This window comes from Acanthopagrus latus, chromosome 13 (assembly GCF_904848185.1).
Source record: "Acanthopagrus latus isolate v.2019 chromosome 13, fAcaLat1.1, whole genome shotgun sequence".
NCBI lineage: Eukaryota > Metazoa > Chordata > Actinopteri > Spariformes > Sparidae > Acanthopagrus > Acanthopagrus latus.
Window position 1 is genome coordinate 26,910,880 of NC_051051.1, and position 27,920 is coordinate 26,938,799.

The window sequence follows — 27,920 nt, forward strand, 5'->3', positions numbered from 1 at the left end:
ACACACACGCTCTGAGGTGATGATGTGACCCAGCAGTGTGTCTGGAAGTTTCTTTTGGAGCTCTTCTGCCATCATGAATAAAAGGAAATCAATCATTTTATCATATCATTACTCACATCTTGTTTTCTGGTCCTGGAAACATCACACATATCACACGTCACCCTGTCTGTGATTGGATGAGGTGGATCTCTTGAATCTTCCTTTCTTTCAGGGGTCTTTGGTCAGCGTCTGGAGGAGACGGTGCTGTACGAGCGACGTTATGGGGTGCGCTTGGTTCCTCTGGTGGTGGAGCAGTGTGTGACCTTCATCCGGGAGCGTGGCCTGCATGAGGTGGGCTTGTTTCGCCACTCGGGGCAGGCCAGTCTGGTCAAAGAGCTGCAGGAGGCTTTTGATGCAGGGGAGAGACCGTCGTTTGACAGGTACAGTTCCTCTCCTCCTTTAATCACACATTCTCTTTAAAAGGGTTTCTGAGAAAGTCGGTGTGTGTTGTGTGTGTTGTCTGCAGCAGCACTGACGTCCACACGGTGGCGTCCCTGCTGAAGCTTTACCTCAGACAGCTGCCGGAGCCTCTGGTTCCTTACAGACGCTACCAGGAGTTCCTGCTCTGTGGTCAGAAGCTGTCGACTGACCGCACGCTGGTAACTGCAGCTGTCTACACTTCACAGTCAGAGGAGTCCTGCCTTCTGATCCTTCCCTCTTGACTTCTATCATCTTATTGTCCCTCTCTTCTTCTTCTATCAGGGTTTGGGGCGGTTGAGAAGTCTTCTTCACGAGTTGCCAGTTGCAAACTTCAACCTACTCAATTTTATCTGCCAGTAAGTCCCACTGACAGTCTGTTTCCAGGTTTTCATTTAAGACGGATTGAGTGTCGGTCTTGTTTCCTGAAGCGAGGGAAAGTAAACTTCTCAACCTTGACCTGTAGAAATTTAGAATTCTTAAATGCGTGCAGGTTTCTAAACGAGGTCCAGAGTTACGCCAGCATTAACAAGATGAGCTGCCAGAACTTGGCCACTGTGTTCGGGCCAAACATCCTCCGAGCCAAAGCTGAAGACCCACAAAGCATCATGGGAGGTAAATCCATGCTGACATTAAATCTAGTATCTAGTGTATGAAGGGAACCTGGGAGAACTTTCTTCAAAGAGTAACTTGTTCTCTCTTGCCGTGTCCCAGGTGCAGCACTGGTCCAGGTGTTGATGTTGGAGCTGATCAGAGAACATGAGACTTTATTCGCTAAAATCCCTCCGTCCATCGCCGCCCGTCCACCAGGAGGTGCACGTGCATCACCGAGTGCTCTGAGGCAGCCTCACCTCCACCCGTCACCCTGCCTCCGCCAGCTGTCTCTGCCTCTCATCGCAGAGCGCTGCAGAGAGCCAGGACAGTCCACCTCAGACCCACAGAACCCCAGGTACCAAAGACAAAACTTCACCATGCAAACATCTCACAGACTCACACAGATGTTATCATGCTGCTTCCAGGTATCCACAGAAACAGGTAGAAGCTGAGCAACACAACCTCCTCGCTACCATAAAGAAGTGTCAAGAGGATGGACTACAATCACAGACACTAGGAAAACTCAAGGACAACATTCACACAGAGGGACAGTAGACAAAGTAATGAAACATACAGACGGATAAGAGACAAAGACACCATTCACACTGACGGAGAAGAAAAACCCACAATTTTCACATAGACAGTAATAAAGACAAGGACAACACTGACACAGAGGGAGAGTGATGAGGACCACCATCATACAGAGTTCTGTCCCAGACATACCTGACATCACACTGTTCTTCTGAGTGAAATAATTTTACATGTAAAAATCACTGAGAGGATCATCTTGAAAGCCTATCCTCCCTTTCTTTCCTTCCCTGTAGCTGCATCTACGCTGCTGCTGCCAAATCCGACCTGTCCTCTGACCAGAAGAGACGTCTCGGCCATCGCTACACCTCCTCCCACCCAGAGAACTGCTTCTACCCCTCCTCTAGTCAGCCTGCTCAGCACCAACATAACTCACATCATCAAGGACCTTCCACTGCAAGTATCCAAGCCTCTACAACCAGCCTCCAGCTACAAGACCCCCGAACAGACATATCCAAGCCCAGACCGATGCTCACAGGCTGGGCAAAGGCCTGGCCAGGCCCAGGAGAGACAAGCGCTGGTTTCTGGATCTCTGGTGCTGCAGAGAAAGATGGTGCAGTGCCAGAAACAGCCAGTGGGGGCAGCACCTTCTCTACTTATGACAACCTGGACAAAGTATCTGAACATCAGAGAATGGATGATGATGTCACTGGTGGTCATCTTGAAACAAACGATCCAGGGAGACATATCGGAGCATGTGAAGAGGAGGCGGAGTTAGAGGAGGCGGGTCAGAGAAAGGACTCCTCCTCTTCATGGTCCTCCTGCGATGTTTTACCATTGGATAAGAGCGATGATGCTGTGGGTGCAGTTGGTCCTCCAGACGTGTCACCAAAGAAACCGGATAGGTTGCCTTCAAGTCAAGTAGCAGAAGAAGAAAAAGTTGATAATGACGAACACGAAGGCAACAACAATGGCAATGAAGATGATGATGAAGAAGATGATGATGATGATGATGAGGACATCCAATCCCCAAACTCCCCAACCTCTGGTTCTGTCCGCAGTGACAGCCCTCTGAGTACAGGCAGCTCAGAGGTCTTCCTCCCCTCTGGACCTTCAGACCTCCAGGGGCCTGAGCCTCAGTCACAGCCCAGGGACGCTCACTCTGTCCTGGCTGAGCTTCGGCAGCAGATGGCCCAGCAGAGGTCCGAGTACCAGACCAGGATCCAGAGGTGAGACACCAGAACAAGGACGGCATCCTCTCGATATTCCTTGTTTTTGTAGAAGATCCATCTTGAGCATCAGCATTGGATTTAGATGAAACATTTAGGGAACATCAATAGTCAAAGTATGTCATGTGGTTAGTATTACTTCTGTATATGTGCTGTATTGTGTGTGTCCGCTGCAGGTTGGAGCGATGTAACGACGTCCTGAAGCGTCAGGTGGCCGTGCTGCGGGTCAGTCTGGAGCAGCAGAAGCGAAGCCAGAGCGTCGCCGAGATCAAGATCCGCAACATGGAGCGAGCGAAAGCTGACGCCGACCTCCGGAACACCACCCTGCAGAGAGAGATGGAGCTGTTCTTCCAGATGTACGGAGAATACAGAAGAAGAGGAGACGACGGAGGAAGAGGAGGAGCGAGTCTATGAAGACAGAGGGAAAGAGAACGGTGGAGTGTATGGAAGAAGGTGATCTCGACAGGAGATTGGCAGATCCACAAAGGCATCAAACCCTGAAGGAAACCAGTTAGGACGGGAAATTAAACAAGTTATTGTCTGATCCAGAAGACAAGAGAAAAAAGCTGGTTTGATCCAGGTAGCCTCAGGGTGAGTTGGATAACTCCACAGTTTCCAGAGCAGCTTCAGACGTGGGTGAGTTTCATGATGTGTGCAGAGCATTTCTGCTGGTGGAGACTCTCAGTGTCTTTCTGCTTCATACAAACCGATCACCAAACTGTGTCTTCTAGGAAATCTGAGGTCGGGTATCAATCAACATAAAGCTCGCTCTCCTCTCCAGGAGCATGCTGGAAACTAAACTCTGGTCCAGACTTTCAATATGTCAGAACTGTTGTCCTCCTCACACTCCGAGACTTGTGTCATGTTGTTTTGGGGCTCACAGTCGATCTCAGATTAGTTTTACAAGAAAACTGAAGTTGGAAAGAACTGCGACTGGAATGCATGATGTCACAATTTCTGTCTGGAGTCAGTCCAGCTATTGTTTTCCACACAAGGAACACAAGTGTTGATTTTTTGCTCTCTTTGCCATGTTATGTTGATTTCTGACATCACGATGAAATCAAACATGTCAGTGTTTATCGTCGTGTTTGGGACAGTTTATGACAAACCGTCACGTCAGAATCGTGGACTCACAACCAACACGAGGATTTTAGTCTCAAATTTCAAAAATGTGTCTGTGACAAGAAAAATAAAGTTTCCTTCGTCTTTAGAGAACGTGAACTGTGTCCTCCAGAGATGTCAGAGGTGGAGCTGTTGAGTTTCTACACATGGAAAGAAAAACCATCGAGTTTGATTTCCATGCAGGAAGTTCAGACGAGGTCTCAAAGATTCGCCGGACTCATCTGATCAGGGCAGCAGACACTGTGAAGACTTTTTACTATTGATCTCAAAATATACGTGTTACATTTTCTGCGAGTGACCGTTCCTGCAGTATGAAGTAGTCGGCTGACTGAAGCTGCAAAACAAAGAAATACTTCCGTGCTTTTGAAAATCTGTATGTTTTTTTGAAGCTTCGGACTAAAATCAGGGGAGAATCTTGGCTGTGAACTGAATGCAGCTTCGCATCAGTGGAGGGACTTTAAAAAAACACATGAATTGAATAGTAGCACTGGTGCAATCTGATTTACTTTTAAGGTGTTTTTCACTAATATATTGACTGGAATGCTTCACTAGATGACTTGTTTTGTCAGGAACAGACCGACTCGTCACTGCGCTGACAGAATATCAGACATCAAAATGACCGAATGTGTCGAACACCAGAAGTCGTGTTCGTTCTGCATGACGACACTTTTCCAATAAAACACTGTACTTTGTACTTCACATGAAAAATAAAGTCAAACTCCTCGTCTGCAGATCATTTCATCAAGAATCTTTTCTGTGTTTCTTCTACATGCATGTGTTCAGTGCGGCTGGTTGACCATGAAATCACAGATGATCTGCTCTGAACTGGTGATCAGTGAAGGCTGCTGGTGGGAAACTCAACCTGATTTTAACCCTGTTTTAAATGTGACTGGAGGACAAGATCGTCTGACTGATGACGGAGGAGTAAAGAGCCAAATCAGATCTTTTCACTGTCGAAACACTTTAAAATAAACCTCATTTTGTTCTTTACTCCGAACCGTCTGTTGAAGTGACTCAAGAGAAGATGAAAACTGTTGTTCCTGGACGGTGAAGCGGTGCTCTCTACAGGCTGAGACAAATCACTACAGATGCACTGAGAAAATAAGCTGTTAAAGGAGGAGTTGACCCAAAAATCCAACGTAATCCAAGTCTTCAGAAGCACCGATATCCTAAATTGATCTGAAAAGACGTTTTTTACACCCTCACAATATTAATTTAGTAGCTGCAGTGAGGATTTCGGCATTTAAAAGGGTGTAAATAACATCTTTGGAGACTTGGATTACAGCAGACGAGCTGTGTGGAGACACTTTATGTTATTTTGGTTGTTTTTATGTTTTTAATCAAGTCTTCAACTACTTCAGTTGTTTAGGAGAAGCTTCAGAAATGTTTTTGTGGACTATGAAACCTGACTTTCCATCAGCATGGAGGGAGGAGAAGATGACTGAACTGTTCCTTTAAAGTTAATCTTGCTTTGTTAAACTCAATGAAAAAAAGAGCAAAGATGCATTTCAAGATCTGTTTTCACACCAAAAACACAGGAGACTCTTGTTTTTCTAATGAGAATGTAATATTTATTCTCCGTCTTAATAAACCACACAGACTTCGTATAAATCGAGGAGAGTGTCTCTGAACATCAACTGGAAAAAGAAACATAAATCATTCAGACGACAGAGTCACACTAACATACAGATGTGATACTTCAGAGGTTTAAAGGGAACAGTGTCACACTTGGAACACAACAGACCAGAAACAGTCATTTCATATTTACAGCTGCTGACAGCGGCGTGTTTTCTGACAACATCTGACTGAAACCACAGCAGAGTCACAGGTGGGAGACGACTTAAAACACACTGCACCGCTGCGCCACGTCACACATGTAATCTATTACCAGTAAACACTGTGGGAGCTTCCACTTAATAATAAAAGTGCAGTAAAAACAATAATAATAATCAACAACAACAATGTGCCGGGTGCTACATCTCATTTAACAGCTGAACCATCTTGCAGGAAACTTGTATGCAAAGACATTTGTTAGCTAGTGTTGCAGGAATGTCTAAAAACTCGTTGCAGTTTCTAAAATGAAACCTGTATTTAATTTCATTTTCTGTTACTGTAAGGCAACTTGATTCCTTTCACTGTGACGACTGCATTCGTCTTTAAATGTCGAAAGCAAAAGTGTGTCTTTGAAAAGCTCTTTCTGGTTTTCTGACACAAGGTTTCTGCAGGATGTGGCCGGCCGCTGTGCTCAGCAGCCGTCTGTTCAGTCAACAGTGAAGCACCAGAACAGAAAACACAGACAGGATCCTTCATGTCTGGACACGCTGGCAGAGCTCACACACTCATCTTCTGCATGTCAGTGTGTGAGTCCTGCTCACATGTAGCTCTGATCTCCACAAACGCAAACACACCAGGTGGGCGTTTCTTTTCTTCTGATCCCAAAGGAATCCACTCTGCTGCTACAGGAGCAGATGACAAAGTCTCAACATACATTAAAACATATTAAAAGAAACGCGTGACACAAAACAAACGCGTGAACGTTTCAGTGAGCAGGAGCCCGACCAATTTCTACAATTTCCTGAGACAAAATTAGTACAATTTATTACGGATTTCTCTTTTTGTTCTGCTGCTTTTGATTCGGATCGATCTACACTTCATGAATTAGTTAGACTTCTTGTTCCCTCTCTGCTCAGTGAAATCCCACTTTAAGAAAAATGACAGATGGATCATCGAGCTCGTCTGCGGGGGGATAAAGTGCATTCACACGGGATCGTTTTAAACCAGAATCATCGTCTTCTTCACCTTCAGATGAACACAGGTCTGCAGATCGGTCAGTGGTGGATTCATGCTGAATGTGTTGAGTCCATGTTGGAGTCGGCACGCTGCAGCTGGGTGCAGTGGTCCAAAGTGTGAAGGTTTACAGCCAAGCAACACAGACGGGAAGTGTCTTCATTGTTCTTTTATCCAGAATGTTTTAAATGTGAAGATGCAGGACAGAACGGTGGTTATCTGTCTGCTGTTAAAGGTCCCATGAAATGACTTGATGACGATGGTTGAATCTGTTTTTTTCTTTTTCTGTTCTGAATAAAAATGGACAGTGATAGCTGCTCTCCTCCAAAACTGACAGGACTGAGAGAAATGTCATGATCGGCACTGTGAAGGTCAGAAACTTTTTGTTAATGAGTGAATAATATCTATGATGTTACACCTGAATCCAAACCTGTCAGCTGGCTCACCCTCAAATTTCTGATCACATTATTGGATGGAAATGTGATTCTGGGTGCAAGATGCTGACAGATCACAGGGTTTTGACACAGAGATGAATGAAACTCATGTGAGAAGAAGCAGTAGGTGATGTGAGAGACGTTTTCATTTCACGGGAACCTTCAGCGTTCGTGCAGCTTCGATGTCGAGTCTCCTCTCAGAAGCCGGAGGGCGTCAGGATGTTCATGTCTCTGGGTTTGAGCTTGTGTGGTCGCGCTGCCTGGCGGCGACCCTCCACCGTGGGGATCTCCATCTTTGGCGGGGCCACCGCCTGAGCTGCGGAGGTGTCGGCCAGCCGCGTCGCCTGGGACTTCATCACCTCCATGGGGGTCGGCTTCTGGGCGCCGCGGTACGCCTGCAGCGCAAAGCCTGCTGGGAAATGAGAAAAGAAGATACATTCTCAGAATGTGGAATAAGAAACTGCAACATTATGCACCGATTTTAATAATTAACAAAATCAGATGTCTGACTGCATCCAGCATGTTTGTCCAGAGCTGTTCACAGCAGTTACTGCAGTCTGCTGACTCTCAATGACTCGGTTTAGTTTAGAATCATGAATACGTCAAATAAAATGATTTAACCCACGAAGAGCAGACGCAGTTTGTGTGATTCTCCCTTTACAGTCTGGTGCAACGTGTGATTTGTTCTTGATCATTGGAGGAATAATTAAGAAGCAATGATTTCCAAAGAAGGCCAAAGTCTTAACTCTTAAATTATTCTTAATTCCAAGTTTGTATCTGCTTCAGCGGCTGAGAAGTCAAAGGTTTAAAGTTTTAGTGAAAGTTGATAATTCTATCAAGTTGTTCAGTAAAAAAGGAAGAGGAGGTGTTTGCCTGAGGATTCAGAGTGGAAAAATATGATCTATTTTTGTGTCTGTATGTTGATGTTGCAGTGAAACCATCCTGCTAATTATTAATATCTTCTGTTAAACTGTTTGTTAAACTGAAAAGTCAGTCTGTTATATCACTGCAGCAGCCTCTGTTATAAATGTCAATATCTATCATTTACACACAACAGTGTAGACAATGTCCACTAAACAGCAGCTACACGAGTGACTCTGTGTCTCCTGCCATGTTGTGAATGACATCAAGTCTGATCTGATCTGATCTGTTTTAAAGATTAGAAACTGTTTCTGAGCCTCGACATGAGCGTTTCTTTCACTTCCCCACACAAACTTGTATCACTTCTCTTACCTAAAGTCATCCTGGGAAAAAGATTCTTCTCGTTTCAAAACAGGCCGAATCGTCCCACATGTGAAAATCTAAGAGTTGTTTCTCAGCAGCAGCCAGCGACGTAAATCTAAACTTGTCTGATCTACTTTTATATCACTGGCATGAAGAGAAACACGGTTTAAAAAGGCCAATAAGTGAAGAGACTGACGGGGGAGTGGGCTCGAATGTTTTGGGTCAATGTTTACCGTCAGTCTGAAGTTCATCTGCTCGCCTATCAACCCAAATCCATGAGTGAGTGTGCTTATTGTTTAACTCAACTCTCACCAGTTGTTTGCTTGTGCAAGAAAAGACAGCAGGAAGATTCAAAACACAAAACAGTTCACAGGCATTTCTGAAGTGCTTCACTGTTTGTTTAGTACAAAAGATGGTGAAGTGACAACAAATACACTAAATCCTTCAAGTAAGAAGAGAAGTATGGTGGATAGTTTCGACGTGGGAAGCGCGGGACATTTCTGTGACACACCAGAGTTCAGTAATGTGATGATGTGTGTGTACCGGCGGTGGAAGTGTCTGATCCCAGGTCAGAGGTCGACTTCTGGACGACTGGCCGCGGCCCGAACACGCTCCAGCGCTCGACGGCTCCGGCTGCAGAGTCCGCCATGTCCACGCTGCTGTTGGAGGAGCTGATGCTGACCTCTGAACCGGTGCTGCTGAACCAGGTCCTGCAAACAACACCGAGCAAACACACCTGTCACTGTTTATCCCATTTTGTGTGTGTGTGTGCGTGTGTGCGTGCGTGTGTGTGCGTGTGCATGTGTGTGTGTGTGTGCGTGTGTGTGTGTGTGTGTGCGTGTGCGCGTGTGTGTGTGTGCGTGTGCATGTGTGTGTGCGTGCGTGCGTGTGTGTACCTGCGCTGTTGTTTGGGGGAGCTGTGTGGGGTGCTGGATGGAGTGGACTGGGTGGAGGAGTTCAGCCGCTCTTCTTTGGACTCCAGACTTTGAATCTGCAGCTTCTGAAAACCAACAAAAACAGACGTGTCGAAAGTCAAATAGTGTGTAAAATATAAAAGTTAAATTAAAGCTCTGATGTGCGACGACAACAACATTTGTTGTGTTTTATATCTTTATTGGTTTTAAACACAAATTTTAAAACACAAAACTCTCACCTGTGAACTGAGTTACATGTTTAGAAAGCTCTTTTCTCTTTTGTTCTGTTCTTAGTCGTCACTGTAAACACTGTGTTTAGTCGCTGCTTGTTTCAGTCTTACTGTTAGATCTATTTCAGAGTTTAATAAAGGACGACGACTGCAAATCGGTTGCAGTTTAATAAGACGTAACAATGCCGACAAGTTTCGTCTCTGTCAAATCATCTGATGAATACATTTCTATATACAGTCTATTTTTGTTAATCTTACACTTTTATGGGAAATATTTGTTTAAGTCTCTTTTTGTTTTTTTCATTCTTATCCAGACCTGGAAGTTAATATATAACTGCACACTTATTAAATTTGTATAAAGTAGAGCTGCACAATATATCGTTTGAGCATCGTCACACTGTCACACTGTCACACTGTCACACTGCACAGCCCGCCATGTAGGAGGCACGTGAACTCATCTCGTTTCAACGGTAGCTGACACACACTGTGCATGCAGACTGTCAGTTATCTGGAATTATTTCGGCTACAAGCAGGATGATACCGACCAAATACGTGTTCTGTGTCGACAGTGCCTTGCATCTGTTGCAACAACGAGAGGTAACACAACTAATTTGTTTGACCATTTACATCAGTACCACACAGCTCAGTAACACAAAAACAGGTAAGATCAGTGCAGGTTAATTGTCCACAGCAGCAGTGCAGCATCACATAAAGTGCTGTTCAGGTCATCTAAAGAAAATTCCTGTATTTTATCACATCACAATATTTATCGCAGGGTTAAAAAAAACTGCAAGGTCAGTTTTCTCCAATATCGTGCAGCCCTGGTACAAAGACTGATTTCGTCTCATAACAACATTAGCTCAGACTCAGTTAACATTTTAGTTAATATCATAAAACATCACGTTCTTGTAAACAGATCATTATGATCATCTCACGCTGCGCAGACAGAACGTGCTGAGGTCAGTGTGTCGAAGTGTGTTTCTTACATGGCGGGCTTCAGGGAGGCGGTGGTGGTGTCTCGTCTCCTCCGCCGTGAGGCCTTTGTGTGGCGTGTAGCTGGCGTCAGAAAGCCCCGCCCTCTGCTCGAACTTGTACACACTGTCCTGAGTCTGCTCTGAGAGACGGACAGAGAAACAGAGATTTAATAACTGTTAAAGATCCATTTAAACATTCAAACCACAGAGCTTCAGTTGGCAGCTTTAAGATGTTTTTAAAAAGGTTGTGGGAACTCATGGTGAATAAAAACAGGTTTTTTCTTTCCTTTACTGATCCATCCCATTTCATTTTGCTCATGTGACATTATTAAGTTCTAATTTCTTTAGTATGTTTCATAAAATAAGCTGAACTTAAGTACAGAATATGATCATTGTTAACAGATGAAACTTACTGGTGATGAGAGAATTCATGATGACAGACGAGGCCTTCGCTTTCACTACCGTTGGTGACCTGGAGGGGGCGCTGCCGGCCACCGTGGGCTGACTCACTGCACCGCTCTCATCCTCCTGGAGGAAGAAAACACACCACACCATCATCATCATCATCATCATCATCACCTACACGCTGCTCCACACTTACAGGTGGAGGCCGTGTCTCACCTCAGCCAGATGAGTGAACTTCCTGTCCGGTATGATTGGTCGTCTCCACAGGTTGTTGATGCTGATGTCATGAGGGGGCGTGGACATGGGGGCCTCCAGGTTGTCGTCATAGCTGAGGGCCCGTCGGGTCATCCCGATGGGAAGCTTCATCCCGCCCATCCCAGAACCCTCGATGGCTGCAGACACAAAAGAAGAAGACGACTAAACAACAGCTTCCTGTTGACTTCCTGTTACTGACGGCGCTCTGAGTCCGTCAGTTAAAGAAACTTTTTAAAGCTTTTTTCCAGTCACTCATCAAAAATACTCATCAGAGCAAACAAACCCATTTTTTACTCTGTTATCAGTTTGCTGTTGTGAAATTTCCGCTCCTGCTGGAAGCTTTGATTTCATGCAACATTCCTGCCGGGACTGAAGGTTCTGATCTCGTTTACTTTGGGATGTTATTTTAGAGCCGGTAGTTACGGATATGAACAGACACGGATAAACAACGTGTGACTCAGAGAAATGAATGTGTGTGATTGTGTGGGATCCACTCAGAGACAAAACAATCTGTGTAATCATCTGTTATATGTGTGATGCTACGTGATAATCAGTGTTTTTCTCCGTCTGCTTCCAGTTGGAACCAGAACGCTGCCTTCATGTTCAGTCGCAAGGAAAACAAACTGAAGGCTTCAGTGAAAAGATACGAAGGCTCAGCAGAAAAAAAAAAAAAAGGAATATAAATCCCAGAAAGGAGAAAGAAAAGTGAGGCGCGGCAGGATTAGTATCATAGACAACACGGCCCAAAGTATGTGGACATCTGATTATTACATATTCACGGACATTAATCTGCTCCCACCCTCCTGGTTTGAAGCTGACCGACAGATTTTGCTCCCATTCAGCCACAGGAGTGTCAGTGAGGTCATCGCTGATGTCAGCTGTGGGGTCTGGCTCACAGTCAGCCTCACTAATGCATCACAGAGTCACTGGAGTGGAAAACCTCTCGTTTCTGAACCTGGCTTTGTGCCCGGAGGCATTGTGTTGAAACAGGAAGAGGCCTTCCCACAAAGTTAGAACCCGCTGCTGTCTAAAACATAATGCACGCTCCAAATCACGTGACTGCTGCTGCAGGACACACTCACCTGGTAGGTCTCCTGGGCCAGACATGATTTCAGTTAGACAATGAACGAGATCAACCAGGACAGGAGCTGGAAACAAGAGACGGAGAGGTTTCTGTTGTATCATCATCATCATCATCATCACACCTGCCCTCCTCACCCAGCACACTGAACTCACTCCTACCTTCCTGCTGTGTTGTTGTGGTGTGGACCGGCTGGTGAGGCTGCAGCAGCAGCACTGGTTACACTGGTCTGTCTGAGACACACATAATCCTCTGACAGTGCATTGTGGGTAAGCAGCCGGGCCGGGGAAGGAGCTGAGGACAGAGGACGACTGTGTGAGAATCTCATCCGTCTCATGTACTTGGTCATTATGTCCACATTACTGATAACAGTTGATCAGAACTCTGTGTGACATTAAAAACGTCACAACAATGTTGTCACAATATTGATATCGAGGTATTTAATCAAATATATCGTTTCCTTCCTCATTTCTTGATATTTTCTTTGTTGGAGTGCTTGGATTGTTTTTGTCAAACTTCAGTCACACATATTTTATATATTTGATTCACTAAAATTACATTCTGTGGGCTTGAACAATACTTGGTCTTATATACTTTTATCATGTCTGCAGAAAGAATTAAACTATAGATTCTGTTTTGGTTATTTCCACAAATTAAAAAGCTAAAAAAAAATAAAATTAAATAAAAAAAAAAAGGTTAAGAGGGGGTTAGAAATGAGTACTGATAATAATAGAGAGAGAAAAACATTTTATAATAACCATCATCAATGAGTTATAGTGAATTTAACTTTAGTTAATCGTTATTTCACAGTTTACAAACAACGAAAGGATTTGTAAAAGTTGCTATAATACTTGTATGTAAATGGTTAATAAACAGTGTAATTCATCTACAAACATTATTTAGATGTCGACTGATGATAATGAACCTTTACAGCAGCTTAATAAATGATTCAAGATGCATTTCATTGTTTGTTTACAGTCAAATAACTGTTAAATAATGCATGATTATGACGATGGTTGATACTGAAGTGTTACAGAACAATACAGAGCAGCATGTGGGATGTTGTGTGTCAGCCAGCAGGATTATTCCAGAGGATGAAGGCAGACAGGCTGATTACATAACTGCTGCTGCAGCCACAGAGAGCAGCATCACATCTGACAGACTGAAGCTCAACGAGCCCTGCTGCTGCACAGAGTATATCAAGTATCAGACATAAGATAATATCTGTGAAATACACATTTATATGTCTCTACACAAACAAACAATAACGCCATCATGTCTGAAGGTTATGAATCTGAACGGATGCTGAGATGAGGTCAGGTGATTTCTGGCTGCTTTACATTGACGAACTGAACAAACTGCGACCACAATAAATACGTAAATATATTGTTTATGTCGTTACCATTATAAAATGAGTCGTTTAGTACGAACACATCACAGATTCATGTCATAAATCCTGCCAGCATCACGACAGAGGCCACAGGCACCTCCACGCAAAACCCCATTCAGAAAATCAGCATTTTAAGATAATCTACAGGGCGGGTAAGAGGTGTAATACTGTGTGATGACTTTGATTTTCACATAATCTGATAAAAATATCAAATCTCCGAATCAGCCAAGAACATTAATTTTCAAACGACGATCGATGATGTGGTAAATGCAGAGTGCTCAGAATTAAAACGTCTATTCTTCTAAAAACAAGTGTATTGGCGTATCTTCTCTCATTCCGAATTGGAAAATGGCTGCTGTACATTCGCAAAATGTCTGAAGTTGAGTTTTAACATTTATATCTATCAACAGAAAAGCGTTGCGTCGTTCGATTATCTATTTTATGAACGGAGTTCGGTTGGATTCGTCGGTAAAGATAGCGGAACCAGTCGGAGCTGAAGGGCAACGAGATGCTGAGCAGTTGGCGGCGAACACCGGCTGACAGCACCGTGTTGTCCGGTCCACTCGTCTCACCGGAGCTGATGGAGGCTTCAGGACGACGACCGAAGCTTCCGTGACCGTCTAATGTCGACCGGAGCGCAGAGCAGAACACAGCCGGGACGTTGGGTCGCAGCCATTATTGTGTCCGTTGGGATGGAAAGAGACGCTTCCTCTGTGCTGTGTGACTGACGGTGGATGTTCTCGCTGCTTATCGCGAGAGTTGAGTTGGAACACGCACATAGCCACGTGTACGAGCGTCAGACGTAATCAAGAGCATACAAATCAACAAAGACAAGTTTTAATGTATCAGAGGGAGAAAATAACAGGTGTAACAGTCACACATGATCATATGATCGATATATTTTATTTTGGTAAAGCAGCACACACAACATGCAACACATCAACAGATTATTACAGACACAATATTAATAAAAACATGTAGAAAACAAGCAATATTAAAACATAATCCAATTAATTTATAAAACTCACGAACTCTATTTCATCCTGCTTTTAAAGTTCAGTCATACAACAATTACACACATTTGATTATGTATTTATTCATACTAGTATATATACATACTAGTGTATATATATATATATATATATATATATATATATATATATATATATATATATATATATATATATATATATATATATATATATATATATATATATATATATACACTATACTTCCTTCATGGGCGCAGATTGCAAATAATGTTGGAATTAAAATGTAAATATGTGTGGCAGGTATGTGGATATGACAGCAGCCTACACAATAAACACAGTGTGCTACAGATTACATCATTTATCATTTCCATTTTCTGCTACTTTATACTTTAAAACCGCCACATCCGAGAGGGGAACATTATACGTATTATTCCACCAGTTGTTTACTAACTTAAATTAGTAGCTACTTTATGGATTGAAAATCATTATTACATAATTCAATCAATAAATGATTATGAGGTTATATTATATAGGTTATATGAGGGAACATTCACGAGTCAGTAAAATTAGCCTCAGCTGCATTTAGATTCAAGAGTGAAGATGTTTACTGTCACTCCGGTTGTGAGAATAAACGATGTTCCACTGACAGCTGGATTATTGTGTTATTCATTTAGGAGTCAAATAACTTTTAAACTGAAGTGATGTTCACATTAATACAACCAGCAATAACAATAAGCTACTAATATAATAGTTTTCTAAATTTGACAGAATATTTCTACAGTCACAATAAACAGTGAAGTTTCTCTTCACCACAGTCAGAATATGTTTGTATCTGTGTTGATGAGAAGCAGCAGGACTCTCCTGTGTTTCTGTGTTTGTCTCCCTCTGGCGGCGGCTTCAGGTTCAGCAGCTTCACTCACCTGCCCTCACCTGCCCTCACCTGCTCTCCAGGTTTCCTCCTCATGGTGCAGTAGTGATAGACGTGTATTAAAGGAGCAGGACACCTACATGTTTGCAGTTGAAGGTGTTGGCTCCAGCTGCAGGTCAGGGGGGATGTGAGAGGAGCAGCTGCAGTGTCAGACACACTGACAGGTGAGCCTAGCTGTCAGCACACCTGAGGCTGTTACGTCACCAGGTGGCTGCTGGGCTCTGAGCCCTCCCTCCTGCCGCCGCTCTCAGCTCAGTATTTGCATACTGAGCAGCAGGGCGGGTCTCTGCTCCTCCCATCAACGACTCCCATAACCAGACTTTCCTCTCCAGTTCGTCCTGCAGAGGAGGAAGTTGATCAGGGGCGGTTCTGCTCGCCGCTGCGCACAAACTCTCAGGAAATCTACCTGCGCCTTCAGAAAACCTCCCGCGGTCGTGTTGGGTTTCTCTCTCGGTTCGTTGGAGGGTCTCAGCTGATCCACACGTCAACATGTCGGTCCATACGAGCCAGAAGACGTCGACGACCTACCGGACCGTCAAAGTGGCGTCTCCGGAGCCGGTGACCAGCACGGTGTTCTCCGCCAGGACGGTGTCCCCGCTGCCGTCCCCGCTGCCGACCGCGGTGCAGTCCACAGTCCAGTCCACGGTGCCGTACGCGGTGAACGGCTACGAGACGGTGCGGTACCTGGTCCCGGTGCAGCAGGCCGTCCAGCAGCAGTCCTACTATGTCATGCAGCAGCCGATGATCCAGCAGCCGATGATGCAGCAGCCCATGATGCAGCAGCCCATGATGCAGCAGGTGGTGTCCCCGGTGTACCTGCAGAGTGTCCAGGGTCTGCAGCGCCTGAGCGTCAGCAGCCAGGAGTCCGACCTCATGTACCAGCAGCACAGCATGATGGAGGTGAGCCCGGCTTCAGCTCCTCTGCTCAGCGCAGCGCCTCTTAAAACAGCTGTTTTTCAGAGGGAGTCTGGCGGAGATGATTGTGGGACCCCTGGCAGAATGTTCAGTACCTGCAGCGTCAGAGCTTTTTATTTGTTCATGGCAAAATATTTGATCAAACAGCCACTTAAACTTCAGTTCAATGTTCAGATTTCCTTCTCATTATTTTTATCCTTCCGTCATTTCGTTTTGCAATCCTGGTTTTAAAATAGTAATCAGATTTAATCCTGCATCTTTATCTGGAGTCTGATGTAAAGTTAAAGGATAAATTCACCACAACATGTAAACTCAGTCCTCCTCCTCCTGATGATATTAAGCAGGTGAAGTTTCATAGTTCTGTCAACATTTCTGGAGCTTCACAACAAAGTATGGAGCCATTTGATGTTTTGTTGTTCTTCCATTTTAAAACAGTCCCCAGCTATTACTTCTCAGAAAACCATTTTTATTTGTCATTATGCAGTTTATTTCCTGTTCAAAAGTTAACGTGAGCTCTTATTTCCCACCATGTTTCAACACAGAGTGACTTCCTGCTGTTTTCATTCTGTTGCCTGGTGTTCAAACCATTTAAACTTCATCATCACGGACTCATTAAACGGCTTGTTTACTGAACAGAGTTTGGTGAGCGGCTGTGAAAGTCCAAGACTGGATTCCAGCCTGTGACGCATCAGCTGTGTGCTCGCTTTATTACAGATAAAAACATTATTAAACAGGAGATTTTGAGCTTCGGTGCAGATTTAATAACAGACTCCTGTTGAATGTCTGCGTCCGTCTCATCGTCGATGTTTCACGGGTCAGAACCAGTTTGAGAATGGGAGCAGGGAGGTGTTGTGAACCGAGGGAGCCGGACAGCAGCAGCGTCAGCATGTTTCATACATAGCGATGACTTATTGATTGTCACACTGTGCTCTGAGTTTTCACAGGCTGTGATCAGATGTGAATATGTGGATGTGATGGACAGGACGTGTGAGACTGAGCTGCATCTGAATCAGATTGTTTCACATGTGAGGGTTTGATGTTTGGTTTGTTCAACGTGACAGTAAACTGAATTTATTTTGGTCTGTTGGTCTGAATAAACAAGTTATTAGCAGACGTTCCCTCGGGGTGTCGGATGTTAGAACAGACACTGTTTTGACATTTTGTAGATGGTTAATCGAGGAAAGTAAAAAGAAGATTCATCTGAAATCCTCGTGTTTCGTGTTTGTTTCAACTGCTGTCAGTAAAACACTAAAACAACAAAAAGTAAAATATAAAGGGTTTAAAACCTGAACTCTGTCTGTCTGCAGCTGTCGGGTGTCACATCCACTGACTCGGTCTTTAATCAGATGCTTCCTGATTAAACTCTTCAATTTGCTCATTTAAGAAACTATTTCTCTGTCAGTTTCTTCTTGTCTGCTTTGTTTAAACTCATGCAGTTGACAAGTTAAGCAGAATAAAAGTTTAGGAGTGAAAATTAACCCTTTAAATCTTCAATACAAAGTTTGCTAACCAGTTAAAACTGAAAACTTTCTTTATGTTTGTTGAGGTTGAATTTTCTTGATACTTTCTCTCTCCGCTGTGCTGATGCTCTGGTTCCGGTTACAGAAACATCATGTTGGGATCAAAAAACCTGCTCTGGTCGCCTCGATCATGAACGGAGAACGACAGACTTTTGGTGAAAATTAACCTGTTAAGTCGCCACAAAACTGGCTCACAGTGTCCCTGAATATCTCACTTCAATTCGCCTTGTTTGTCCAACCAACAGTCCAAACCTGCAGACTCTGTATGGATTAGTGGAGTATTATTAGTGTAGTATAATAGTGTCATTAACTGTGTGGTCCTGCAGATCAGACTGTGCTGCAGGTCTCAGTCCGTCACCTGTTAGCACCTTCGCTAACAGCTCTGGTTGATCACTTCCTGAATGATTTGACCTTCGACTCGAGATGTTTTTCTCAGCATCTCCACTGCAGACTGAGAACATCTGAAAGATGTCTGCTCCTCTCCTTCCTGCACTTGTCGTCCTGGTCGTTCAGGATCACTCTGCCGTCTGAGTCGCTGCACTCTGAGCTGCGTTCTCACGCCGTGTTTGATAGCGAAGCGTTGCCACACCCGGTCTGACTGTGCTGACGCGGCACACCCTCACTTTTAAAGACAAACACATTCTTCCACCTGGTCGGATCACCTGAGCTCAGTAAAATCACACTGATGTGGTCTGTACGAGGACAACCAGTAAATTCTGTTACTGTGGAGTTACTTTAAAGTTGATGCATTCAGTGTTTTGACGTGTGTTTAAGTAGGTTTTAAATAAGTCATTGACAGGAAATGAACTGTTCGGGTGAATTATTTTATTGCTAAATTGATTTGATTTCCAGTTCTGTGGGTTTTTTCTTTGTTGGTCAGGCAGAATGCATAATTTGAAGACGTAACCTCGACCTATAACGACTGTTGACTTTTTAGTATTTTCTGACTTGATTGATCAGTTTTGTAGAGAAGTAAGTGAAGATAAGTTGAGCAGATTCCATTGAGGAGACTTTTGATCCACAGAGCTCGACTGGTTTTTGTTGCATTTCACTTGGCGGGTCGACTTGCACACAACTCTTACCTCATCTCAAAGCATTGCAACTGTTATTGGCTCTGTTTCAATTTTCAGTTTTGCTGATTCTCTCAGAGTGACGTCAGAGCAGGAGGACAAGCACCAACATCGTCTTCACACCGTCAGGAAGTTGTTCTGCAGCGTGTTGCAGAGGGAACAGAAATATTTTCCCCCTCAAATCGGTGCAGAGTGTAAAACAAGAGTCGTGTCAGAAATGACCTGGCTGACAAACAGCTACTGACATCGTAGAACACATTAAAGTTGTGTTGTATTGAGTGTGTGTGTTGTGATGATGTGACGAGTGATAGGAGACGTAATCGGATCTGAGTGTCAGAGATGTTGACAGTCACATCCTCTCAGGTCTTGTTGTGCTTCTGTCTGGAGTTTCAAGGAAGAATCAGGAAGAACCGCAGACTATTTTTAGTCCAAGTCAAGTTTCGGTTCACTAAAACGAGTTCAAGTCAGAGGAAGTCTTCGCTCAAGTCTTCAGTGATTCAAAACAAGTCGAAGGGTTAGTGGTTCCATCAGAGGAAGTCCTGAGGAGTCAAAGTCTCCAAGTCACTCTTGAAGATGAGTCCAAGTCAGGACTCAAGTCCTTTCAGACGACATCAAGTGAAGTCTACAGTACGTCATGACAGGTCCAGGTCCAGAGTTATTCAGGACAAATCTAAGTCAAGTCTTAAGACTGTCTGAGGAAGTCTGACGTCAGGTCCAGTCCAGAGTCTATCAGAGAGTTCCAAGTCCAAGTTTTTCCACACAAGTCTAAGTTAAAGTTCGGGATGCCGGCCGACCCGATCTACAATCCCAAAGCATCAGTATTTAATGAGTTGGAAATGAGATTCAGCAATCTGCTTTCTTGGACCGTCTTTAAAGCTCTGGTCATTGAAGACAAGTCCAGGTAAACTCTGGAGTCGATCACAAGTCGAGTTTTGATTGAGAGGAACTCGGTCAGGAGTCAAGTCAGCATGTTTGAGGTCAAGCTTCAAGTTCTGCAGAGAAGTCCGAGTCAAAGTTCTTCTTGTTGAGTCCAAGTCGAGACTCATCACCTGATTATCAAGTCAAGCAAGTAAACTTCAGGTCAGGACGGGTCAGAACACAAACACCAATCAGAGCTGAGTCAGCATCTTCAGCCCTCATTCGACGTGATGATGTCACTGAAGAAACGTCGACACCTTCATCCTACGTGATGCACCTGTGAGAGGACTCCAGCTGTGAGAGGACTCCAGCTGTGAGAGGACTCCACCTGTGAGAGGACTCTACCTGTGAGAGGACTCCACCTGTGAGAGGACTCTACCTGTGAGAGGACTCCACCTGTGAGAGGACTCTACCTGTGAGAGGACTCTACCTGTGAGAGGACTCCACCTGTGAGAGGACTCTACCTGTGAGAGGACTCCACCTGTGAGAGGACTCTACCTGTGAGAGGACTCCACCTGTGAGAGGACTCTACCTGTGAGAGGACTCTACCTGTGAGAGGACTCCAGCTGTGAGAGGACTCCACCTGTGAGAGGACTCCACCTGTGAGAGGACTCCACCTGTGAGAGGACTCTACCTGTGAGAGGACTCCACCTGTGAGAGGACTCTACCTGTGAGAGGACTCCAGCTGTGAGAGGACTCCAGCTGTGAGAGGACTCCACCTGTGAGAGGACTCCACCTGTGAGAGGACTCCACCTGTGAGAGGACTTTTTACTGGTATTTCTGAATCATCACTTCACGTTAATGAGCAGATTTCAACATCCATCCTGAGTGAAACTCTGACACAGTTTATCCTGCTGAGAGCTTCATGTGTCGCTTCACAAGAAATGTTCAGTTCACAGATGAATGAACTTCATCCTCTGACAGTTTTTGACACTTTGTGCTCATTGATCCTTCTGTATTTCAACTCTTTCTTACGTTGTCATAATTGTACTCGTATTTTGTGTCTAGATTAATTTGAATATAAATGAATCTAAATAATCTCAAATGCAAACGTTGTTGATTTGCCTTCTTGCGGTGGTGATGAGGACGCCGTGTTTTCTGTGTCAGACGTTTATTATTTCCCGTTCTCATCCGACAGTCTCAGAGCGGTCAGTCTCTGTCTTCGGTCTTCAGCCAGTCGTCCAGTCCCGTCAAAAGCCCCGCGCCGAGTGCTGAGGAGGAGGTAAACACACACGGACACACTAAACACACACTGAACACACACAATTACAAAGTCACCTCCCTGTGAAGCTGAAGTGAAGCTGAAGTGAAGCTGAACTCTGGCAGTCACACAAATATGTCCTTGATTCAGTGTCAGCCTACCGTGTTAAGTCTTGTCTTCACTTTTTTCTAACAATCACTGTCGTGAGCACGCAGAATCAAACTTTTAACCTCAACACTAACAAATATTTTGACACATCAAGTAGAAACTCAGCTGGCACTGACGCTTCAGGTCACACACCACATATATTTGAGGAAATGAGTGTGTAACCTGTCGAGACAAGTCGTAGTTTGAATCCCACTGTGTGAAAATGTCTCTGGAGATGATAAGAGTGTGTGTGCACTGCAGTGAAGGAGACGCTTCTGTTGAAACGACGTCTGTGAGCTGAACAGTTTTAACATTTAGTCGTGGGCGCAGGAGCTGAAACGAGGCATCACTGGAACCATATTTGTTTTCTTCATGGCGGTGCGAGACAAACGGAGCGCCCACATGACGTCCAGGCGTCCATGTTCCTCTCCAGCTCTGCGGTTTATCAGGCGACTGTATGAGCGTCACTGCAGGCAGAATCACCTTGTAGACGGTCGTCTCCTCGCTGTCCTGCAGTATTATTAGCTGTGAGGCTGTTTATCTCTAGCAAACAGTGGCTGACTCAAAAACAATAACGCGGCTCCCTGGAGGGCTCTTCATGTGTTATCGTTCATTACAGCGTCCAAGACTTCTGCTGTGTTTTTTTGAACATGGAGGCACCAGGAGGACCGTTGCTCTCGTAGTATTCTATAAAATGCTTCAACAGGGTCAAACACATTTGGAACAGGTGTGAATATACCTGAGTGACCCACTCAGGTGAACTATGTGTGGGAAACACTCTTTCTAGTTCCACAAAGAAAGAAAGAGCTGAATGTTTAATGTTTGCAGAATTCACAAGAAGGAACAAATAATGAAGAATTTGTCAGAGACGTCGTCTCACAAAGTTTCTTCTAACCGGGGATGTTAATGATTAGTCGATTAGTCGCTGTCAGGATTTGAACTGGTTAAAAACATATCAATCAACAGTCACATGTACACAGATAAATACAACAGCAAGTTTAATTCAAATAACATATCAACTGATAACAAGTAGCTGCATCGTCTTGGTACGTTGTGCGTTTTGTTCCTCCTCTGTGTTCTGTGCATCACAGATCATGTCGGGGGTTCAAGCATTGATTAACCGATAATTGATTGTTCAGGTGTCCGACCATAATATGCATCTGTACTCCGAAGTCAACGCAGAAGTGAGAATCTAAGTGATCTTGGTGACTTCCTGTTGTTTACAGTTATCTGTATAGTAAAATGTACAGCGAGAGAGAAACTGGGTCGCTTCGTGTTCCCTCCACATGTTCTGATGGATTAGATGATTGTTATGTGAGCTGAGGCTTCTGTGAAGCAGCACAATGCTTCATTTGTTCTGGTATGTTGGGATGTCTTACCTCGATCAGTTAATCACAGCTCTTTGCATGCAACTGTAATGTGATTTTGATGATATTTGGATGAATTGTGGATGAGCTGAACTTGATTTACTCTGATGAGCCTTCGAGTGAGACGTCAGAGCTTCTGACTACTTTGAATAAATCAAACCGAGTCTGCAGGTTGGTGGTTTGTGCCGCGGGCCAACTGGTCCCAGTGATTAACGGTTTGAGGTACAGAGTTGGAAATGAGAAACAAAAAGAAGTGAAAACATGCAGGAGGGCGTGTGGCGTCCATCTGTTGGCTCCCTGCAGACACACCCAGCAGCATGAAACTCAGCATGGGAACATGTCGGTGTGTGAACGAGCAGTAGCTCAACGAGTGTGTTGTTCTTTCTTACATCACCTGGAGACACACACACACACACACACACACACACACACACACACAGTCACAGTGTAACAACAGCACTTTGTTCATAATCACAGGACCTTCAACTGTCGCAGTGCTGACAAAACCATTGTGGGTGGTGTTGGATCGGGGTGTGTCGGACTTCCCAGAGGCCTCGGCGGCGGGCGGGTGCATTCCTGTGATTTCAACCTGCAGCGTCATGTATATGACTGTTGTCAAAACAGGGAGGGTCTCTGATTTATGGTGGCTGATTGACGGCACTTTGATGCCATTTGTGTTGGCACGAACAGAGAAAGTCGTCAGTGAGTTTTACTGGCAGAAGCACAATTACTGTTTAATTGTTTGAGTGACATTCTGATCTGATCTGATCTGGAAGTCTGTGAGAGTGACGCTCCAAACATGTTCCTGCAAACTAATGAAATGATTTTGTGTCCGTAATCATTTTTTTTTTTGAGCTCTACATTTGAAATATTTAGAAAAAGAGAACTGTTTGCACAGTTGAGGCTGCAACGATGCAGTCATTAGTTACCGACTGTTTTTATAACCAATTATTAGTTCAGCTGTTTTTCACCAGGATCTTGAACCCCGTCCGGCTCCAGCTTCTTGAATCTGAGGATCTGCTGCTCGTCTTTCTCGTCTCTGTCAGCAGTTGAAGGGTTTTTAGGTTTTGCACTGTTGGTTGGACAGAAGAAGATTAGAAGACGTCACTCTGGGTCATAAATTATTATTTATGAAAATAAGAGTTGAATAACTTAATATTCCACCACAGTGTGACAGAGTGTTTGGTCTGGAGACGTCTTCTGGTGTTCTGGATCTTTCTCCAGTCCACTGAGAGTCGGACCTGTCTGCTGAGGGGGGACACAGAGAGAGCAGGATCCAGCTGTTCTGGTTCTGACACCAGAACTGGCAGAGGAGAGGAACCACTGGTGCCGCTGAACAGGCCCAACAAGGACAAACACTTAAAGAAAACCAAGAGAGCTGCCTCAGTCGTTCTGCTGACACACCGATCCGATGAGACTTTAACTGGACGATGATCAATTATAGATAATATATTTATTTCAGGGTGAGTTTTGGACTGTTCAGGTGTTTTCCTGCTCTGAGTTGAAGTCTTGATGGTATCTGCTCTGTCTGATTGGACCTTGTGATGACGTCCACAACAGTCACAGTCTAGATGTTTGACGAGTGTGACGACATCTTGTGAGAAAGTGATGAAGTGATGTTGTTTTACACCCAGAAGGTCAAAGGTCATCTTCCCTGTGACATCATCATGTCCTGCGGCAGGTTCTGGAGGTGACTCACAGCAGACGGTGGTTATAGTTGGTTATGAATGGCTTGTTGTCAGTTGATTGTTTGGTGAGCCATTAATTCATACATTCAGCCGTCTGTCTCCTTTTTGTTTGTAATAATCCTGTTTGGACTCTCTGAGCTTTTTGACTGGTTACAGAGTTCAAGATCCAGTTTGTCCAGTTTTTCTCTTTATTGACCTCGAACAGAAGAATTGGACAAAAAAACACGTTTCCAGCAATGATCTCGCACAAACGTTCAGAACAAAAGTGCCACAATTAGGAATTGGGATCAAAGAAAGCTGATTTATTTGAATTTGGTGCTTTATTGCAAATGAATTACATTAACATTTAAACCTGTTCGCCCTCTTCTCTCTGATCGAACCAGACTCTGACATTTGTTTGTGGTGTGTCGTCGATGTCAGTGGAGCTTTTTGGTGACAACTGCAGTTATACAACATTTCCTTGTCTTCTTTGCCCAGAAACAACCTAAGAGACGCAGCTTAAGTGAGGTTAAGTCTTGTAAAAACACTCTGAGCTTTTTCATTTCCCCCCTGACATCGTCTGCAGTCGCTGTGGCCTCTAATCTGTTTTCTCTCCAGCTCACTCAGTGCGTCTTCAGAAAGTGAGACGAGCTGTCAGAGAAGAATCTGTTAATCCGCTTTTCTCAACAAAACGTTCTTTTGATGATTTTGTGGCTCGTCGAGGTCGAAGTCAGATGAAACTACCACACCCTCCGTGCTCCCTGTAGGAGTGGAGGAGTGTTTCTCCACCTGCTCAGGAGCTGATTTATACTTCTCTTTATACATTTACTCATTTTTAAGGCATCAGAAGCAGTTTTACAGCTCAGTGTTTGAGTAGCTCAGTGTCACATATCTTCTGTTCTCTTTTTGGCATCTTGAAGTTTGTGTGTGTAGTAAAAACGGAGCCGCAGGTGAAGCTGGAGGAGCTGACCTGCTAAAAAATGTGTGTAAACACACACACACACACACACACACACACACACACACACACACACACACACACACACCTGTGACTGACTGAGGGGTGTGTGTCCGGACTCGACTGTATTCACTGTCAGAGTCTTTGCTGGGTCGGGAGGTGACTCAGGTGTCTGAATGTGAAGTGTAATTATGAAACGACTAATTGATGGTCACCAGAAGACGTGCAGCAGAGATACACACACTTCCTGTCATGTTCTGTCACCACAGGCAGGTTTCAGATGACTGAGGTTATTAGTAACATTCACTGTGTTCCTGTTCCAGTGTGGAAACTAACTGAAACAAACATGAAAGTTAAATCAGATTAGATATCAGAGTGCTTCCTTTAGTACAGTGTCAGTCTGTTAAGTTTTAGTCTCAGTTATCTGTGTCGGGGTTTCTTGTTCTGTTTGCAAATGAAATGAATTGATAAAGAAATGCAGCCAGTGTTTTGGATCTGATGCAGACGCCCTCCGTCTGTCGTCACCTCTCAACGTCCCGCCCACAACGCCGTCTGATTGGCTGCAGGTCATAAATAATAGTCACTAAATAATCTGAGTCTGCAAAGAACCTAAAGTTACCAAATAAATGTTGTGGATTGGAAGCATAAAGGAGCATAAAATGAAATTATACTTTATACTATATATGTATACTATTATTATAATATCCAATAATTATAATACGAGACACTAACACGCCTTTTCTCCACATTCCAGCCTCCCTCTCTGTCTGTTTACGGCTTCTTACGTCTTTTATGTCTTTGTCTCGTCTCGCTGCGTCTGATTGGTCCACATCAGTCTGCTGATGTTGGGAAATAACAAGAATCCAGAATTCACCTCAGATGCATCAAACTAAAGTAACGAGGCTGTTGTGAAGCTGTGAGGAGGAGAAAGTTAAAAGTTGTTTCTCGTTGAGCTTCAGTTTTCATCTCTGATAATAATCCTGTTCGTCACTTGTATTAAGTGAAGATAATTTTGTTAGATAATCCAGATTCACACGTTCTGTCTTGTTTTGATCAGCATGAAACGACAGCGGCAAGTTTGTTCTCGTGTTGTGTTTGGACCTTTTCAGCGTCTTCTGACAGCGATGACAAAACCAACATGATGGATCAACAAAGAGGTCCAGTCGTCGGTGTCCGGTGGAAGGTGTGGTCTGATGACTGGCTCTGAGTCTCCTGAGACTCCTTCTCAGTGTGTTTTATAGTTCTGAGTCTCTGTCATTAACGAGGCCTCCTCAGTGATTGGACGACACGCTGTGTGTTCTAGTTAAAGCTGAAGCTGTGCCTGCAGCTGTGAGCTCAGGTGAGCTCAGGTGTACAGGTCTGTGCAGGCTGGAGACACAGCTCTATGTTTCACATAGGAACAGATGAAACAACTCGGCTCAGCTTTTAGTTTGTTATTTTCTCATTTCGTCTCTCTTGAAATATTAAATCGACACCAGGAACAAACAACTCAACTGTCTGGTCTGCTGCCTGCTTCAGTTTTCATTACGTGATCCAGCTGCAGACCTTCAGAATATGTTTGGTTGCCTGTTGTTTTGTAAATGTTGCAGCACTCGGAGGTTTGAGACAGCAGGCTGTTCTCGGCTCTGTGGTGACAGATCGGGGAAGTCCTCTTCCTGTTTTGATTTTTTTTTTTTCCAGTTTGGTTTGGAAGAATTTGACCAGCTGATGGTTTAAAACCCAGAGACATTTATTTTACATGGATCATGATAAAGTGAAAGGCAGCACATTAGAGAGGCTGGGAACATGCTGAAATAATTAAATCAGAATCAAACGAGTGGATCATTAATGTCCTGTCATTATGTGTTGACTGCGAGCGATGGTTCCACTCCCAGAGTTGGGAAGAAATTATTCCGACTTTGTGTTTATTTGGGAACGACATGGCGCCAAATAGACGAAGCTCGAGTGTTTAACAGTTTAACAGTTACAACCTTAAATAACATGCAGCAGAATATATGTGAGGCCAAACTACATATACAAACACGACTTATGATGAAAGTTTCTCACAATCATCAGCATGTCATCCGCCATGTTTCAGCATCGTATGATGTCAACTCGGCAACTGATCATTATTTTCATCGTCTGTTAATCTGTTGACTATTTTCTGGATGAATCAATCAGAAGTTTGTTCTGTAAAATGTCAGAATGATGATATTCAGTTCACTGTCAGAGGTTAATTGATTGTCTGAGCCAGCAGTGCAGCCAGTATTCAGATCCCAAATTTGTCATCTTAGACGTTTCTTCTGCAGGAGTAACTCTCCATGTGTGACAGCATGTAAACCATCAGCCTCCAGGAGGTCAGAGGTCGAAGCACCGTGCTGACAGCAGAGTCGGAGGAGCTGAGAGAGACGAGTGTAATGTCTCTGCAGCAGGTTGAGGTTCAAGTGTGATCAAACAAGCCGGTTGTTGACGGACATGTTTGCTACTGCGAGGATGAAATTCTTCAGATTTTCTCTCCACCTGCTCGTCTCACTCGAGCAGAATGACTCCACAGACGATCTCTGACACACGAACGTGAGAGCGTTTGTTTCAGGGAAGTTTTTGGTTTCTTGTTCAGCTTCTTCTTGGTGACAGG

General features: G+C 44.1%; 3 protein-coding genes across 6 annotated transcripts in view; 2 read left to right on the forward strand and 1 right to left on the reverse strand.

The window, feature by feature from the left end:
• The window catches only part of LOC119031652 (rho GTPase-activating protein 22-like), a 5,047-nt gene extending 1,826 nt beyond the window's left edge, over positions 1-3,221 (forward strand). The window contains exons 3-9 of the mRNA XM_037120228.1: positions 212-419; positions 506-638; positions 742-815; positions 950-1,071; positions 1,171-1,405; positions 1,875-2,807; positions 2,984-3,221. Of these exons, the coding sequence (XP_036976123.1) occupies positions 212-419; positions 506-638; positions 742-815; positions 950-1,071; positions 1,171-1,405; positions 1,875-2,807; positions 2,984-3,221 (1,943 nt within the window). The remainder of the gene's footprint in view (positions 1-211; positions 420-505; positions 639-741; positions 816-949; positions 1,072-1,170; positions 1,406-1,874; positions 2,808-2,983) is intronic.
• A 2,251-nt stretch (positions 3,222-5,472) lies between these two features.
• LOC119031687 (putative monooxygenase p33MONOX) lies at positions 5,473-14,367 on the reverse strand. 2 transcript variants are annotated; one of them, XM_037120299.1, is made up of 9 exons: positions 14,196-14,367; positions 12,395-12,527; positions 12,235-12,300; positions 11,114-11,289; positions 10,906-11,020; positions 10,505-10,632; positions 9,271-9,374; positions 8,918-9,084; positions 5,473-7,559 (listed from the first exon to the last, which is right to left on the reverse strand). In XM_037120299.1, the coding sequence occupies exons 3-9, from the start codon at positions 12,257-12,259 to the stop codon at positions 7,348-7,350; spliced, it is 927 nt and encodes a 308-aa protein (XP_036976194.1). In that variant the 5' UTR covers positions 12,260-12,300; positions 12,395-12,527; positions 14,196-14,367; the 3' UTR covers positions 5,473-7,347. The 2 variants fall into 2 exon arrangements, with proteins under 2 accessions (XP_036976194.1, XP_036976193.1); XM_037120298.1 differs by having other exon boundaries at positions 5,473-7,562.
• Positions 14,368-14,885: 518 nt separating this feature from the next.
• Positions 14,886-27,920, forward strand: part of pof1b (POF1B actin binding protein) — a 32,631-nt gene continuing 19,596 nt past the window's right edge. For 2 of the 3 annotated variants that reach the window (XM_037119849.1, XM_037119850.1), the window contains exons 1-2: positions 14,887-16,443; positions 21,105-21,188. In XM_037119849.1, coding sequence (XP_036975744.1) covers positions 16,033-16,443; positions 21,105-21,188 — 495 coding nt within the window. In that variant the 5' untranslated portion in view covers positions 14,887-16,032. Of the gene's footprint in view, positions 16,444-21,104; positions 21,189-27,920 lie in introns of all 3 variants that reach the window. The other variant, XM_037119851.1, reaches the window with a different exon arrangement.

Coding starts and splice junctions, on each gene's coding strand:
- LOC119031687 (XM_037120298.1), bottom strand. CDS start 12,259: ATGTCTGGCCCAGGAGACCTACCAG. Junction 10,633..10,905: donor CATGAATTCTCTCATCACCA/GTAAGTTTCATC, acceptor TCCGTCTCTCAG/AGCAGACTCAGGACAGTGTG. Junction 9,085..9,270: donor TCCCCCAAACAACAGCGCAG/GTACACACACGC, acceptor TGTTGTTTGCAG/GACCTGGTTCAGCAGCACCG.